This window comes from Podarcis gaigeae, assembly GCF_964106915.1.
Source record: "Podarcis gaigeae genome assembly, chromosome: 8".
Taxonomy (NCBI): domain Eukaryota; kingdom Metazoa; phylum Chordata; class Lepidosauria; order Squamata; family Lacertidae; genus Podarcis; species Podarcis gaigeae.
In genome coordinates, this window is record NC_139684.1 from 71,335,046 (window position 1) to 71,350,498 (window position 15,453).

Here is a 15,453-nt window from a genome sequence, read left to right on the forward strand (position 1 = left end):
TCTTGCCAAACTACAAATCCCAGGATTCTTTGGGAGGGGAAAGCTATGACCCCCCCCCCAAAGCTTATACAGTGGTACCTCGGGTTAAATACGCTTCAGGTTACATACGCTTCAGGTTACAGACTCCGCTAACCCAGAAATATTACCTCGGGTTAAGAACTTTGCTTCAGGATGAGAACAGAAATTGTGCTCCGGTGGCGCAGCGGCAGCAGTGGGAGGCCCCATTAGCTAAAGTGGTGCTTCAGGTTAAGAACAGTTTCAGGTTAAGAACGGAGCTCCGGAACGAATTAAGTACGTAACCAGAGGTACCACTGTACAAAACTAGTGGGCGGCTTTACCTGTCACAAGATTCCTACATGGAAAAATACTATATTTATTTCCCTACAGGAAGGCAATTATGTTATATCTGGCGTCTGCTTCATTGCCATATTTGGGTTCAAGAGTCCCCCCCCCCCTTAGGTCATTTTGGCAAGAAACTCTGCTTTTGTTCCCCCTGCTTTTCTATGAAATTTGTGGCTTGCTTCCCTAGTAAGAGCCATCCAGTGCCATTTGCTCTGGAATGGCTTTCCTAGTGGTGGACAGACTCTTTCCTCTGGGCTGAGGAGAACTCTTGGTTTATTCAGGCTGAGGGCTGGATTAGATTAGAGATGGGCAGACTTGGCCCACTCACCTCAAATTGGCTGGGAAATAAAACTGAATTAAAAACACACACACACACAGACACACACACACACACACACACACACACAGTTAATGTTTGCTTTCCAAGCCATTCTAAGGCTTAGAAAATATCCCTTCCTGGGCAGCTTTGCCTGGTGCCCAAAACATCCTCCCCCAAGACTCCTAAACCCACTTCCTCTCCTTTCCCTTTACTTAACCACCTGGAGAAGATAGGTCCTTCCCTCCCCACCCTCTTCTCTGCCGTCCTGGTTCAGTGTGTCAGGGAGTTGTGGAAGCCCTTGGGGTCTACTAGTAGCCAAGAGCTACTGCAATGACAATTGGCCTTAGGAAGGCTACACACCTCAAGGGTCACTGAACCTCTCTGTGTCAAGAGTGATGGGGGAATCACAAAGGAAAGGGACAGGCCTTCCTTCTCCCCACATGTCATTGCCCCCCATCACTTCTCCCAGACTGGCATGATAAACTAACTGAGGGTCAAGGGAGTGTGCAGCATGAGGGCATAAGTGCTTCAGAGGTGAGAAAGAGCCTTTTACATATTTATGCTCAGCAGTGACCCTTTGCATGTGGGCTGTTACACCACTGAGTGCAGTTTGCGTGTGAATGGTTAGTTGGCTGATTGATTGATGGAGATAACAGTTACAGTGGTTGTGCAAATGGAGTGTGTGTGAGTGTGGGACTAGGCGAGTGGTTGTATGAATAGGGTGTTTTATGTTGGCTGGGATTCTACATTATACTGCTTTGTAATGCTCTCTGACTTTTTTATATTGCTTTTAGGGATATGGATACTGTGTTTTAGATGTACATCATTTGACATTGTTTTTATTGGACTTGTGTGTGTGTGTGTGTGTGTGTGTGTGTGTGTCTATCATATAAACCACTTTGAGCTCTCCAGGTACTAAGTGCTCTACAAATGGAAAGAAAAGAATAGCAATAATAATTATGTATTATTATTATTATTATTATTATTATTATTATTATTATTATTCAGGGTATTTTATGAGCCTGAACGCCAAGAACCTAGCTAGCACCCTTCTCCAGTCATGCATCCAGCCTCCCTAGGGGAAAAGACAGTCCTTTCCAACAGTACCTCAACAATGCCATGGCTGATGGTCCCGTAGGGCTTCCGGCGAACCATCAGGAGGCTGATGATGATCACCATGGCAACAGCAACTGCCACCACAAGGAGGCCAATCAGGGCACCCCTGTTGATGGTTACCAAGGTGTCCGGCTCCTGTGGAAGAAGAGATCCAATGAGATCATAAGCAAGGTGAGTTTCACTTCATTTCTTCCAAAGCTGATTGCTCACAATACAAAAGGAGCTGATTGCCCACAACACTGAGGAGGGGTGAGATGAAAATAGTTCCTAAACATGGGACCTTTTCTTTCAAAACCAGCATTCTAGTGGCTCGGGAGTGTATAAATGCATTATAAAAATGCATTTATTTATTTTTACAAAAAGATTAAGGGGAGTTGAGACAATGTCGCACACCTCATCAGTATCGTAGGAAGGCTTCGGGTGATGCAATCACCATCCCACGTGACCCTCAAACAACCAACAATATATCTTTGTTGGTTGGGAAAATCTTTGACATCCTCTCCCCCAGTGACAAAATTCTGGAGGGGAAACAAATGCTGAGTGGTAGGGGATACAACCTCTCTTTAACAGAAGATGTCTAGATCCCATGAAAGAAATAAAGAAAGCAGCTGTGTGTTTATTGCTATAGTATGAAATTGTCCAGACATGGCCCACATTGCCTTCTGGCTGATCTAGTAAAAAGGTAATCTGTAGCTGGAAGTGGCAATAAAGTGATGCACATGGGAGATGTTATATAAAAACATTTCTATTTGGGATGAAGACCAAGTCGGTTTGAATTGCTCTGCTGTTAATCTGATAGCTATACTCTGGCAGCCTTTTGGGACGTCTTTGGGAGAAAGGGCCAAAAAATAAACCCTACACAAATCCCAAGTGGAGTCCTTAAGATGGTTGGGTGGCGCCTTGTATGCCTCCTTCCAGCAACTCCTGCAGTCAAGCTGGTGCCCGATGTATTGCTCTGCTTTCCTTTGGACCATATCAGGAAGGCAGAGAAGGCGCTCCTCTTGCCTGGGCAGCCCAGGGCCTCCATTCACACTGCCCAGGCTTGCACCCCGGGGAGGTCACTTTGGTGCTGCTAATACAGTAAAAACAATGCAGGAGGCACCAGTTGTAAGTTACCAGTCTCTGCAGCCACAGCAGGCGCTGTGATCCTCCAGCGGTTTGACTTCATCCTTGGAGACACACTCCATTGTATTGTGAGACACAAAGATGCCAACAACAACTCTGGCTGCACCCAGACATCGCAATAGAACATGGTTTGTCATAATCGGAATGAGCTATCGCCACCTATCCCCACCCCCACTCATCTCCCCCCCTCCACCTCTTTCCCCCTTTTCTTCCTAATGTCTCAACAAATGAAACCGATTTGTAAAAATGTTACATGGGGGAAAAAATAAGGGAGAGAGACATTGCACATACTTTTGTAAATCAAGAAAATCTTTCATAAAAAGACATTAAAAAAATTAATAATCGGAATGAGCTGTGGTGAGCCTTTGGTGAAACTATGACGAGAAGCTGGGAAGCTCTTACTTAAAATAAATAAATAACCGCGGTTTGCCATTTCACTTGAACCCAACAAACTGAAGTTCAATTAATTTTTAACAGCAGTTAATCTTAACTACGCTTTGTTTTAAACAAGCCAACTTCCAAACACAGGTTACAGAGCTAGCTTGTTTCAACAAGCTGTTAAGGTTAACCACAGTTTAGATTTCGGACATAATGCTAAACCGTGGTTAATCCAAAATGGATGTGGAAGCTTCCAACTATGAAGCTCCTTGTAATTATGTTGGAGGAGGAGAGGGAAGGAGGGAGCATGAAAGACGAAGGCACGCCATAACTTGTTCCTGTTATGATAAATAAGAGTTTGCAACCTCCGAATGCAACCTTTAAATGCTTAGCACCAGGAAAGTTAAACATCTTCCTCCCATATGAGCTCATTAAGATCTTCTGGAGAGCACCTCCTTTGAATCTTGCCAACATGCAAACTGTTTGCTAGGACATAAGAGAGAGCCTTCTTGGTAACTGCATCCAGCCTTCCTCTTCTGAGGAAGACTGCCTTGACTCTTCCCTGATGACACTCCAATGGCCCACCAAGACCCTGCTCTCTCTCTTTGGCAAGCTGTCCTGCCGATGTTATAAACTCTATTTTTGATTTTTTGGTTTTCATGTGCTATCTGCTGGTTTTATGTTGTGTATTACAGTACTTATTTAACACCTCTCATAAGCTGCCTTAAGCACTTCAATGGAAAAAGCTGGATAGAACTGCTACGGGTTCAGCAAGCCTATTCTCCTCCACTACCCAGTTAGCTTTTCTTCTTCTCAACTTGCATAACATCCCACTGGTTGCAGAATTTGGCCTTCTATGTAGGCCACATTCTTTCTCCAAGACATTAGCCTCACCAGCCACGCTCTGTACCCTTGAGTGCCTTTGCCCGGCTGGAACATGCCCTTTTACACATGTATATATTTCTGCAGCCCAGTTCAAGTATGAAGAAATGACTGGTTTATTTTTGATGGGCCCTACTACCACACCAATAGAGGACCTGAATTCCTGCACTAAAAAGTATCACTTCCTGACGCTACACTAGTATTTCTTCTCTATTTCGGCAAAACTGAAAGCAAAACATTACCGAAGTCCTGGAAGTTCACAGGTTCTTGACAACTGTGTCCTAGACAACCTCTACTTCTAAGATGACATTAAGCTCAGCTGGTTGAGGGTTTATTATAGGGAGCAATAATATAGGCACAATCATCAGAGAACTAGTGTTGGTTGCTCCTCACTTCTAAGATTATTATTATTATTGTACAATTATAAGATTATTGTATAATCTAGCACGCATTGCAACCATCAGTGCAGATTTCCTTATGTTTCCTTTCAGCTAGATCTGCCATTTTTTGTGTGCACGTAGGTTAGCAAATGATTTGGAGTGCTCCAATATCTCCTTTTGGAGCGAGATGTTGTGTTTTCATTGGATGTTACAGAACTCACACACCATTCTCTTGAAATTGAAGCACCTTGTGTTTCCGGTGGTTCCTAGATGCTCAGCTTTGAAGCATACTACAAACCCTGAAAAGCTATGGTTTTCCCAGTAGTGATGTATGGAAGTGAGAGCTGAACCATAAAGAAGGCTGATCGCCGAAGAATTGATGCTTTTGAATTATGGTGCTGGAGGAGACTTTTGAGAGTCCCATGGACTGCAAGAAGATCAAACCTATCCATTCTGAAGGAAATCAGTCCTGAGTGCTCCCTGGAAGGACAGATCCTGAAGCTGAGGTTCCAATACTTTGGCCACCTCATGAGAAGAGAAGACTCCCTGCAAAAGACCCTGATGTTGGGAAAGATTGAGGGCTCAAGGAGAAGGGGACGACAGAGGACGAGATGGTTGGACAGTGTTCTCGAAGCTACCAGCATGAGTTTGACCAAACTGCAGGAGGCAGTGGAAGACAGGAGTGCCTGGTGTGCTCTGGTCCAGGGGGTCACGAAGAGTCGGACACGACTAAACGACTAAACAACAACAACAAACCCTGATGGGGTGTCTCTAGGACCCTGGAGAGAGGGACCCTGCTACAGAAATACTAATGGGCCTTTGACCTCCCCAACCCCAGAGCACTACGCCACTCGTGGCAAATGTCAGTTTTCTGCCATGAAATGCGTAGAAAGGCACCGATCACGATGAAGCCAATGGCAAGCCACTTACTGCCTTGGTTCTGACCTGTTAAAAAGTGAGAGTAGGGGCTTTGTTCACAGGGCTGTTGTGCGGATAAAGACTGGGATGGAATTTGCACTTACAAAAGGCATTACTTACTAAGAAGAAAAGGATTAGGTAAAGATTACATCAACTGCTGCAAAGTTCCACAGCGCTCTGAGTAAGCTTTTGATCCCAGCAGCATTCGTCAGGCATTCAGAGCAGAAATAAAACGGGATTTGTTCTCCTGCCCAAGGCCATTTTCGCAAATGATTCTTAAGTCAATGTTTCCAGTTCCTGCATCTGTAATTCAGATGTAAAAGCTACATGGGGCTGGAATGAAGACTTTTTCAGTTTGCAAAATGGTGCTTCTACTTTCTATGCCATTTTGCTATGTGGAGAAGGTGGGTTATTTATATTATTATTATTAAAAAAGAACAGGCAAAAACTCAACTTTAGCATCCCTTGTCAAGGCACCTTAACTGATTGCCATCACTTGGTTTTGCAGAAAACAAAGGACGTCTGTGGCCAAGCCAACTGGATGACAGTTCCCAGTTTTGCCCTTACTGGAAAGCCAACACTTCCATCTCCAATTGCTCCCCTAAGAAAACTCCTTTAAGGCCCACAAACAAAAGAAATGTAGCAGAAGTGACCTTTCCTTCAAGCGCAATTTGAAAAAATCTATAAACCAGGAAGCAAAAAGCGACACAAAGCAGAGGGTGACCTCAGTCACAGAACACAAAACAAAACACCCAACTCCCTTAGGATAAAGTTCTCTTTGGTTTGGGATTCTGCAGAGAAGCAAACCGGATCACCCTGCTTCCCGCAGAGTAATCTGATGCCAGTGATCCTTTTGGAAAAGAGCTGAACTAACAACCAGCCACAACAGAGAAAGCAGAGGCCATGGTGTAGCTGGAGGTTTATATTACAACAGATGTACACGGGGCACAGAGTCAACTGACTCGAATGGGGATTTGAAATTCGGCAAATAACCAAGAGCATCATAAAGACCTTAAAAGACAAAATGTGCATAAGGCTTCGATGAGCCAATAGCACTTATAATCACAGAGTCAGAAAGGACCTCAAAAGATCCTCTAGTCTAACCCTCCACCAATGTAGGAAAGTCACTTGTACAGCATCCCTGATAGTTGGCCATCCTTGCCCATCAATCCCTCCTTTTCATCCCTGATGAGAATACTTGCTTAAGGAACTCTGTGCATGCTCTGAAGCCTTCCCTTCCTTATTTCATCATGTGTCGCAGGTCTAAAGCCCTGACTCAAAGTCAGACCCCGAGCCCGCTCATAAATGGCGATCAATTATTAAAAGTTCTTCGGGCGTAGCAGTGTGGCAGGGGTGTTTAAGCTTTAGTCTGTTTAAAACGGATGGTTGCACTGACTTCTACGGCACAAAATCAAGTGTCTGCATATAGGCAAGACCATGGATATGGGGCATGTTTCTGCTTCTTCTCAACTTCGGAATCATCAGTGCCTGGAGTGATCTTATTGAACACAGTCTTCCAGAAATGTGGTGCCTGAGTTATTCCTCTTCCCTCCTTGTCCCTTTCTCCTTGTGCGTCATGTTTGTCAGTAATAATAATAATAATAATAATAATAATAATAATAATAATAATACTCCGCCTATCTGACTGTGTTTCCCCAGCCACTCTGGGTGGCTTACAGCATATATAAAAACATAATGAAACATCAAACATTAAAAACCTCCCAATAAAGGGCTGCCTTTAGATGTCTTCTAAAAGTTGTGCAGTTCTTTATCTCCTTGACATCTGAAGGGAGGCCGTTCCAGAGGGAAGGTGCCACTATGAAGAAGGCCCTCTGTAAGATAGTATGCCTGCAGGTAGGGACTGTCTTGTTTCAACTGATTTCATGAAAGACACTCCGGGCTGAAGAGCAGGACACAAATGCTTTACAGAAATAAAATTCTCCCCTTTGGGGGACACTGTCATTTGGCTTGTTTTCACTAATCTTATTTAAGATTAACCACAGTCTGGTCTGGGTTCAGACAACATGCTAATACTGCAGTTAATCTAGAACAGAAGCAAAAGCTTCTGAATTTCTCTTCATGGCAACACCAAGGGGAAGGGACTCTTCTCAGCTCACCCTCAAATTGCTAATCTATGGTTTAGTGCTTTGCCCAAAATCAGTTCATTAAGAAGACGAAGAAGAGTTTGGATTTGATATCCCGCTTTATCACTACCCGAAGGAGTCTCAAAGCGGCTAACATTCTCCTTTCCCTTCCTCCCTCACAACAAACACTATGTGAGGTGAGTGAGGCTGAGAGACTTCAGAGAAGTGTGACTGGCCCAAGGTCACCCAGCAGGTAACCCGGTTCACCAGATTACGAGTCTACCGCTCTTAACCACTACACCACACTGGCTCTCCCAATCTGCTCCCATTCTGTACCTCCCTGCTTTGGATTCTATGGCTTGAACAGAATGCGGCAAAGACAGAAGCCAGAGAATGGCTTTTGTACGCAGGACAACAACAACAACAACATCAACATCAAAGGAGATACTCGGAGAAGTGCTTCAAGCTGCAACAGGCTAGGAAATGAATATTGGCTAGAAGGAGCAGACACAATTTCTGTATCCCAAAAAGTTGGACCAAACAAATAAGGTCATTCCGTGTACATACACATTTGTACAGAAAGAAAGAAAAATATATGAATGGCCGCCACACAAAAGAGGGGTAGGGGGTGTGGGGAAGAAATTTGATTATTTGCTTTTAAAGTCAAACCCACCACATTTTCTGAAACAATATTCAGACTGAAACACACCTATCTCTTGAAATTCACACTTCCCCAAATTTTGCAATGTAGCAGTCTAGCCACGTAATGCTAATATATGCATGAAATGAAATCTATGCCACCCTTAAATTAAGTTCTTTATGTTTCTGCAGTAGTTTGCAATTTCCTTCTTTTTTTTGTAAAAAACAAAAAAACTTTAAAAAATCTGTCAGCATTTTAGTGCAAATTTCTAACAAATTTTGGAATGCAGATTTGCCTGCTATATAGATCTTTGCAAAACAGTTTCCCAATATGTAATGCATTTGTATGTTATATTCATGAACTATGAATTTTAGACAGTTTCTCCATATATATGCAAAGTTTGTGCCTGTTTGGAGAAATGCATTGCAAAATTCAGGGATGTGTGAATTTCAAAGAACAGCTGTGTTTTGTTTCAAGAAGTGTGAAATAGGTAGCTGCTCATTAAAATGCAAAGAAAATTGAGTTTCTCCCCTTCCCTACTATTAACAAGGATGAAATAATCATTACAGAAGGGAGAGGTTTCTTTCTTTGTTTTCCAAAAGAGCAATTCCTAAGATATCCCACTAGGAAATTTTGCCGATGCACATTTTAAAGCCTTTCTGAATAAAGATCCAAGAGCACTGACTTGAATAACGTTGAGAAAATGTCCTTTTCTAAAAGTGGAGATTCAGCCCAAATGAAGGGAAATGAAGGAGCTGAAATTCTATCAGCTGAAACGTAATAAAATGCCTAATAAGGTAGGAGAAGGGGGGGAGGGGGGAAGGAACAGAGGAAGAAAAAGGAAGAATGAGAAGCATCTAGATAGAGACATAAAAGCCCAAGGAGAAGAATTTTAAAAGGGTTACATTAGAAGCAGGAAGCCTGCCAGGGAGAATTGCTTGGGTCATTAGACCATCAAGATGTAAAAAAAGCACTTAAGGACGACAGAAATATTGCAGAGAAGTTAAATGAGTGCTTTGCATCTGTCTTAGACAAAGACAAGGTTGGTGAGATACACCCAAGCTGTTCCCCATGAAGGCAATAAATCTGAAGAAATGACAGAAACTGAATCGTCTTTGGAGGACATTTTAGAGCAAACGGATAGATTAAACTCATAAATCACCAGGAGCAGATGGAATTCTCCCAAGAGTTCTGAAAGGAACTAAAGTTAAAAGCAAAAAAAGAAAAAAAAAGGGGGGGAGGGAGTAACTTTAGAACCCGGATCCAACAAGGGCAATCCGTGCTTCGAAGCCCAGATTGTGAGAGATGTTTGCCTTGCTGAATAATGACCACATGTGCAGAAATGGGCATGGCCAAAGCTCATGGATCCAGCGCTATTCCCATTTGCAGAACATGGGATGCCACGCACACCTGCTTAACAGATGCTTGGCGCTGCCAGTTTCGACAGCATCCAGTACCATTTTGGGGAGGTGGTGGTGATAGAGGAACTGCATCTAAGCACCCCTTTCCCATCCACCCAGAGGTGATTGATAGTGCCAAAGTTGACGGTGCCAAACATCTGCTAGCTGGGAAATTTGTCCATGCACTCAGCTGCTTTGCCTTGGAGTTTCAGGGCTTTAGAAGAGCTACAGAAATGCTAACATTCTACTAGTTTTTTTTTTAATTAAAAAGAAATCAACAACTGGGTATGATGTTGGAAGCCTTAGGGTCAAGGGTAGACAGTGTGGTGTTCCTCCAGATGTTGCTGACCTCCTTATCCCTCCACCATCCCTGACCATTGGCCATTGGCTTGCTGGGGCACACAGAAACTGGAGTCCAGCAACATTCCTGCATTGCAAGGGGTTAGACGAGAGGATCGTTGGTCAAGTCCTATGCTCCAGAGCAAGAGAAAACAAGCTTGCTCCATCTTCCATAGGACAGCGCTTGGGGTATTTGAAGATGGGTATCCTATCTCCTCTCAGTCTCTTCTTTTCCAGGCTAAACATACCCAGCTCCTTCAACCGCTCCTCATAAGACTTGGTTTCCAGCGCCTTAATCATCTTTAATGCCCTCCTTTGAACATGTTCCAGCTTGTCAACATCCTTCTAAAATTGTGGTGTCCAGAAGTAGACACAGGACACCAGGTGTGGTCTGACCAAGACTCCTCTATAAAGCCCTAGAGAACTGATGCCAATCCATTTGTGGCTGTATACTCAAGTGGGGCTGAGTTGCACCGATGTCTGGACTCATTACAAGGCCTCTCTCTATGTCCCAAGCCTCAGGCACAGGCTTCATCACCTGAAGGTGTCAGGGATGGAACTGGGGCCTCCTGCCTGCAGAGGACTTGCTCTGTCCGCCACTGAACTATCTCAGGGAGCGGCCTCCACCCTCTACATCTCAACCTGCCACCACACCACTACTTCCATCTGTGGTCTGGGCCTAGTGTGCTGAAAACTCGGGAGTGATTCCAGGAAGCTCATTCATGAATTTAAAGGAGGGAGAATTGCCTTCAGAAGCATATTTTTACTTGCTGCATACGTTCTCCCATACCTACGCATGATCACATGACAGAATAGCTTTGAACCACTGAAAAGAGAGAGAGAGAGAGAGAGAGAGAGAGAGAGAGAGAGAGGCAGGCCTCAATGCCCAGTTTTAAAAAATAAATAGGGAGATAAATGACGGCCACTTCACCCAGCTCTCAGGGTCAAACTAAATGTCTCTCCCCAGCTACTTTATTTTTGTTGAAAAAGCTTGCATTCTAGGTGACAGGTGTTTCTTCTAGTTTGGGCCTTAGTCTGTGATGTGGAGTGGGGAAACAGATGAGTCTGGATGGATGAAAACAGGGTACAGAATGCACATAAGGGAGGGTGTGGGGTTGGATGCACACCTGACCAGGTGGGATGGCGAGGTGCAGTTGTTTCTGGCTGGCTCCAAAGCCACTTACCAGCTCGTCACGTTGGATCTCTTGGGACTTGTACACCATGCCTTTGACATCTGAGGCGGACACATTGACCTGTGGTGAGGGGAGAGGAGGAGATACTTAGATTTTGGAAGGGCTAAGGGAGAAAAAGGAGACTTCAAAGCAGTGTTTCCCCTCTCCTCAGCACCGAATCCCTCCAGCAACATAGGGCAGCTGTCATCTAGCGTAAATAGCTGGACTCCAACTCATATCAGCTCTAAACAGTTGGGCTTCCTCCAGACATTGCTGGACTCCTACTCCCATCCATCCCAGTCAACATCGCCAATGGCCAGTTATGTTTTCAATATTGGTTTTTAAATGGTTGTAACTTACACTAGGACCTACTGGTAAAAAAATGAATAATAATTTTAATAACAGGAGTCCAACAACATCTGGAGGGCCAGATCAGTTTTGGTTTCTTTCTGTTTGTTATTTTCCCCCTTCAAGAGCTTAGGTTTTGTTCTCCACATCAGTTTTAAAATGATTTTTAAAGAAGTCCTCATGAAAAATTATCAGCATTTTTTTGAGAGCTTCTTCTAATATACACATTTTTGCAAGCAATTTCCCCCAGTATAATCATAGAATAGTAGAGTTGGAAGGGGCCACAAGAGTCATCTAGTCCAACCCTCTGCAAGGTAGGAATATTTTGCATGGTTGTATGATGTTTTTACTTACATATGCATCCTTATGGCCACTTTACCTAGCAACTCCAACTTTTGTACAAGTTACTTGGTTGGAGAACAGAATGGCTATTTTCAGAGAATGGGGAGTTATGAAGGATGGCTGCATTTCAATTTGCATATAGTTTCAGGAAGTGAGAATTGGGTAGGTTCCCCTTGAAATGCCAACCCAACCACACACACACACACACAGTTCCTGACCCCAGTCATCTTTGACTTAAAAGAGCCCAGCATTTCCCCAATTCATGCTTGACAGAGGCAGCTCAAAACATGTGGGGAGGAAATGTGGTACAGCCCATCCACCAAACCACAGTACGTCAACATCCCCATGGGGTACTATTTGTTTTCAGAACCTCATGGCCTAAAATTCTCCCTCCATTTGGAAAGCCAACACATCAGAGAGTTTGGTAGGCATCTGAGACCTGCTATCCCTAGAAGTTGCAAGATGACTAAGGCCATTTTTGATTTTGAAAGCAACCAGCCACACTTACTCACACAGCTAATAAAAGTAAGAAGATAAAATGTTAGCGAGAGAGTTGTGGTGCCTAGACAGGGTGTCAGGCTAGGACTGAGGAGACTCAAGCTCAAAACCCCATTCAACTCACTGGTTGACCTTGAGCCAGAAAGTATGTCTCTCAGGCTGTGTACAAATTCAAGCACGCTTTCCCTCAAAGAATTCTGGGCACTGTAGTTTACTCCTCATGGAGTTATAATAATCAGCAACCCTTAAGAAACCACAGTACCCAGAATTCTTGGGTGGGAGGGATGTGCTTTAAAGATAGAGTGGGTCTCAGAATATCTCACAGGGTTATTGTGAGGCTGAAATGAGAGTTGTGGTAGGGGAACCATCACCTTGAGCTGCTTGGAGTACAGGAAGGCTGTAAATATTAATAAAAACAATGAATGCAACAGAAACATCCAGCTTACCTTACGTTCATATTCATACAGCAAGGCCTTGTCACTGGTTGGATAGTCATATTCTGCCAGCCCTGAAGCTGTGGAACAGAGGAACAGAGGTCTCAAGTCATTAAGCATCTCAGGTATCACCATTTACTCTGGCATGGAGTTATTCTGGACAACAAACGACCCAAAACTCTTCTCCCCCCACACCACCAAAACTCACATGGAGGTGGTGTTGTATATGGGAGTGGGGCACTCACCTTTCTTGTCCGTTTGTTCAGAATCTGCCCGTTCCCCACAGAGCAGCAGGAGGAGAGATTAAGCATAGCATAAAGAAAGAAAAGAACAGAAAAAGGAAAAAAGAAGACAAGTTTGAGGCCAAGGGTGTTGAGATAGCAGAAGGCAAAGCTAGCAAGTAGGGCAACTGGTTTTCAAGCTGTGTTTGAAGGAGCACTGCAGATTCACTGGACATGGTATCATTAGTGGTTGGGGTAGGGACAGGTGCTAACCTATCTGTTTTGGTTTCCCTCAATTCCCCATTTTTCAAATCTTAAATTCAGCTCTCCACCTTCCCATATCAATTTGCAAATCTCTTTTTAAAAGGTTCTCAGGAAAATTCGCCAGGATTTTATTGCAAATTTATCCACAGAGATTTTTGTATGCAATGTTTGTAACATACACATTAAAGTAAAGTGGTTTCTTTTTTGTAAACAATGCATTTTTGTATGTTATTTTCATTAAAATGTGCACTTTTTTGCATACTTTACCCTAGTATGTTATTTTTTGTACACATTACTTGGCTGGAGAACTTCACTACAAAATTCAGAAACTTTCACATGTGAAAGGATGTCTGTGTTTCGGTTTGCATATTGTTTCAGGAAGTGTGAATTAGATAAATTTGCCTACCTCACCCCTAATCTGGGGTTCCCCTCAAAGAGAAGACCAGCAATGGCAGAAAAGCTTCCCTGAAAGATGCTTTGGTTATCACTTCCTCTCACTCTCATTGGGTGAGTTCTGAGTGTGTGGTCTATTGCACCCATGGGAATAGCAAGAAGATGTTCCAGAACCTTCTATACTGAATCAGAATTCCACAACTGATATTTAAGGGGCTCTTCCTGAGGCAAACACATTGGTGGAAGAAAGAATTCCTTCTACAGGCAAAAAATGTTTGAAAGCCATTGAAACAAGGCATGCCAGAAAAAGAAAGTTAAGAACATAAAAGGAGCGCTGCTGGATTAGACCAAAGGCCCATCTAGTCCAGCATACAGGAAGCCCAGATGCAGGACACAGTTCAAGAGACCTCTCCCACTCGTGATCTCCAGTGACCGGTGTTCAGAGGCATATTGGAGGCAGTACACAGGCATAATAGCTAGTTGACATTGATAGCTTCATTCCCCATGAATTTGTCTCACCTCCATGGGAAGCTGTCCACGTTTAGTGGCCATCGCTATACCTTGTGGTGATGAATGACGCAGTTGAACTATGCACTGTGTGAAGTAGTTTGTCAGCCCTGACAACCTTTTATTATTACTGCTACTACTATTACTATTATTATTATTATTAATAATAAAATGTATCTCCCACTCTTCCTCCTGAAGGAGCCCTGGGCAGTAAATCCACAAAATATAAAACAATCAGAACGTACAAAAAACATTCTAATAAAGATGCAGACCAGGAAAGATGACTACTTAAAAGGCTAGCTGAACCGGGAAGGACTTTGTTTCGATTTGTTGAGACTCCACGTTCCAGTGAGCAAGAAAAACCCAGATCTCTGTCCACTTTCTGCACACCAGAGAACAAGGGCATTGCGCCCTCCCCATCATGAGATATCATCGTTTAGACACCATCTGAAGAAAATAAAAACCGCAGCTGGTGGCAAGCAGGGAGACAAAAACAAATATGGGGAAGGGTCACTCTCCCAACATCTGATACGTCTCCTTACATTCGTGGACCCATGACTGGGGACCCTTGCAGGATACATGCAGCAAAACTGGAGACGTGATTCTGATGCAACACTCCCTGTTGGACACAGAACTATTGTCGCAATGACTTCACTGCCTTTCCCCTCAAGCGGTTAGGGCCAGAAATGTGGACGTCAGGGAGAATGCCAATGAACGAGAGCATGAGGGTGCCTGGGACGGGGAAGGCAGCCTCAGCCTAGCAATTTGCTCTTCTGCACCTTCCGATTGGCCCCTTCTTCGCGCAGGTAGCCTCGAGGCACCGTCAGTGCGTAAAGCAATGATTAATAGGTAGCAGCAGGAGTTCCTGGCAATGCTGGCCGTCCATGTTGCTCTGTGCGCGTTCATTCCTACAGCTGCTGTTGTACGCTGTCGACTTTGCCTCTTTGGAGCACCGTTCACATCACAGAGGTGATCGTTCTGGTGTAGCAGCCATCCAGCATAATAAGATCACTGCATCAGTCACCCTCTTTTCTCTTAGTTCATTCATAGGCTGCTGTTTTCCTCTAGGGAACTGTGCCATTCCCTCCGCCCAACTCTGCATACCAGAGGAGACGGCATCGCTGCTGTTGTGCTACAGAATCTCTTATTAATCCAGGATAAAGCAAGAGGCGAGTTGCACACCCCAGAGAGCATTATTATTTTTACCATTCATGCTTTGAACTCATACAAGCAAATTGAATGGTTGACATGAACCAAAGGGTTATTATAAGATTATAGCCAACAGAGTGCTCCTGGGGTCTGACCTCCTCTAAAGATATCCCCTTCCCTAGAACGTTCTGCTTTCATTAGA

At 43.9% G+C, this 15,453-nt stretch overlaps 1 protein-coding gene across 2 annotated transcripts in view; it reads right to left on the minus strand.

Moving 5' to 3' along the window:
• The window catches only part of APLP1 (amyloid beta precursor like protein 1), a 51,144-nt gene that overhangs the window by 2,383 nt on the left and 33,308 nt on the right, over nucleotides 1-15,453 (minus strand). Inside the window, exons 13-16 of one of the 2 annotated variants that reach the window (XM_083751059.1) lie at nucleotides 12,963-12,986; nucleotides 12,730-12,797; nucleotides 11,108-11,176; nucleotides 1,769-1,912 (exon numbers count right to left, since the gene is read on the minus strand). In XM_083751059.1, the coding sequence (XP_083607185.1) occupies nucleotides 1,769-1,912; nucleotides 11,108-11,176; nucleotides 12,730-12,797; nucleotides 12,963-12,986 (305 nt within the window). The remainder of the gene's footprint in view (nucleotides 1-1,768; nucleotides 1,913-11,107; nucleotides 11,177-12,729; nucleotides 12,798-12,962; nucleotides 12,987-15,453) is intronic. The other variant, XM_083751060.1, reaches the window with a different exon arrangement.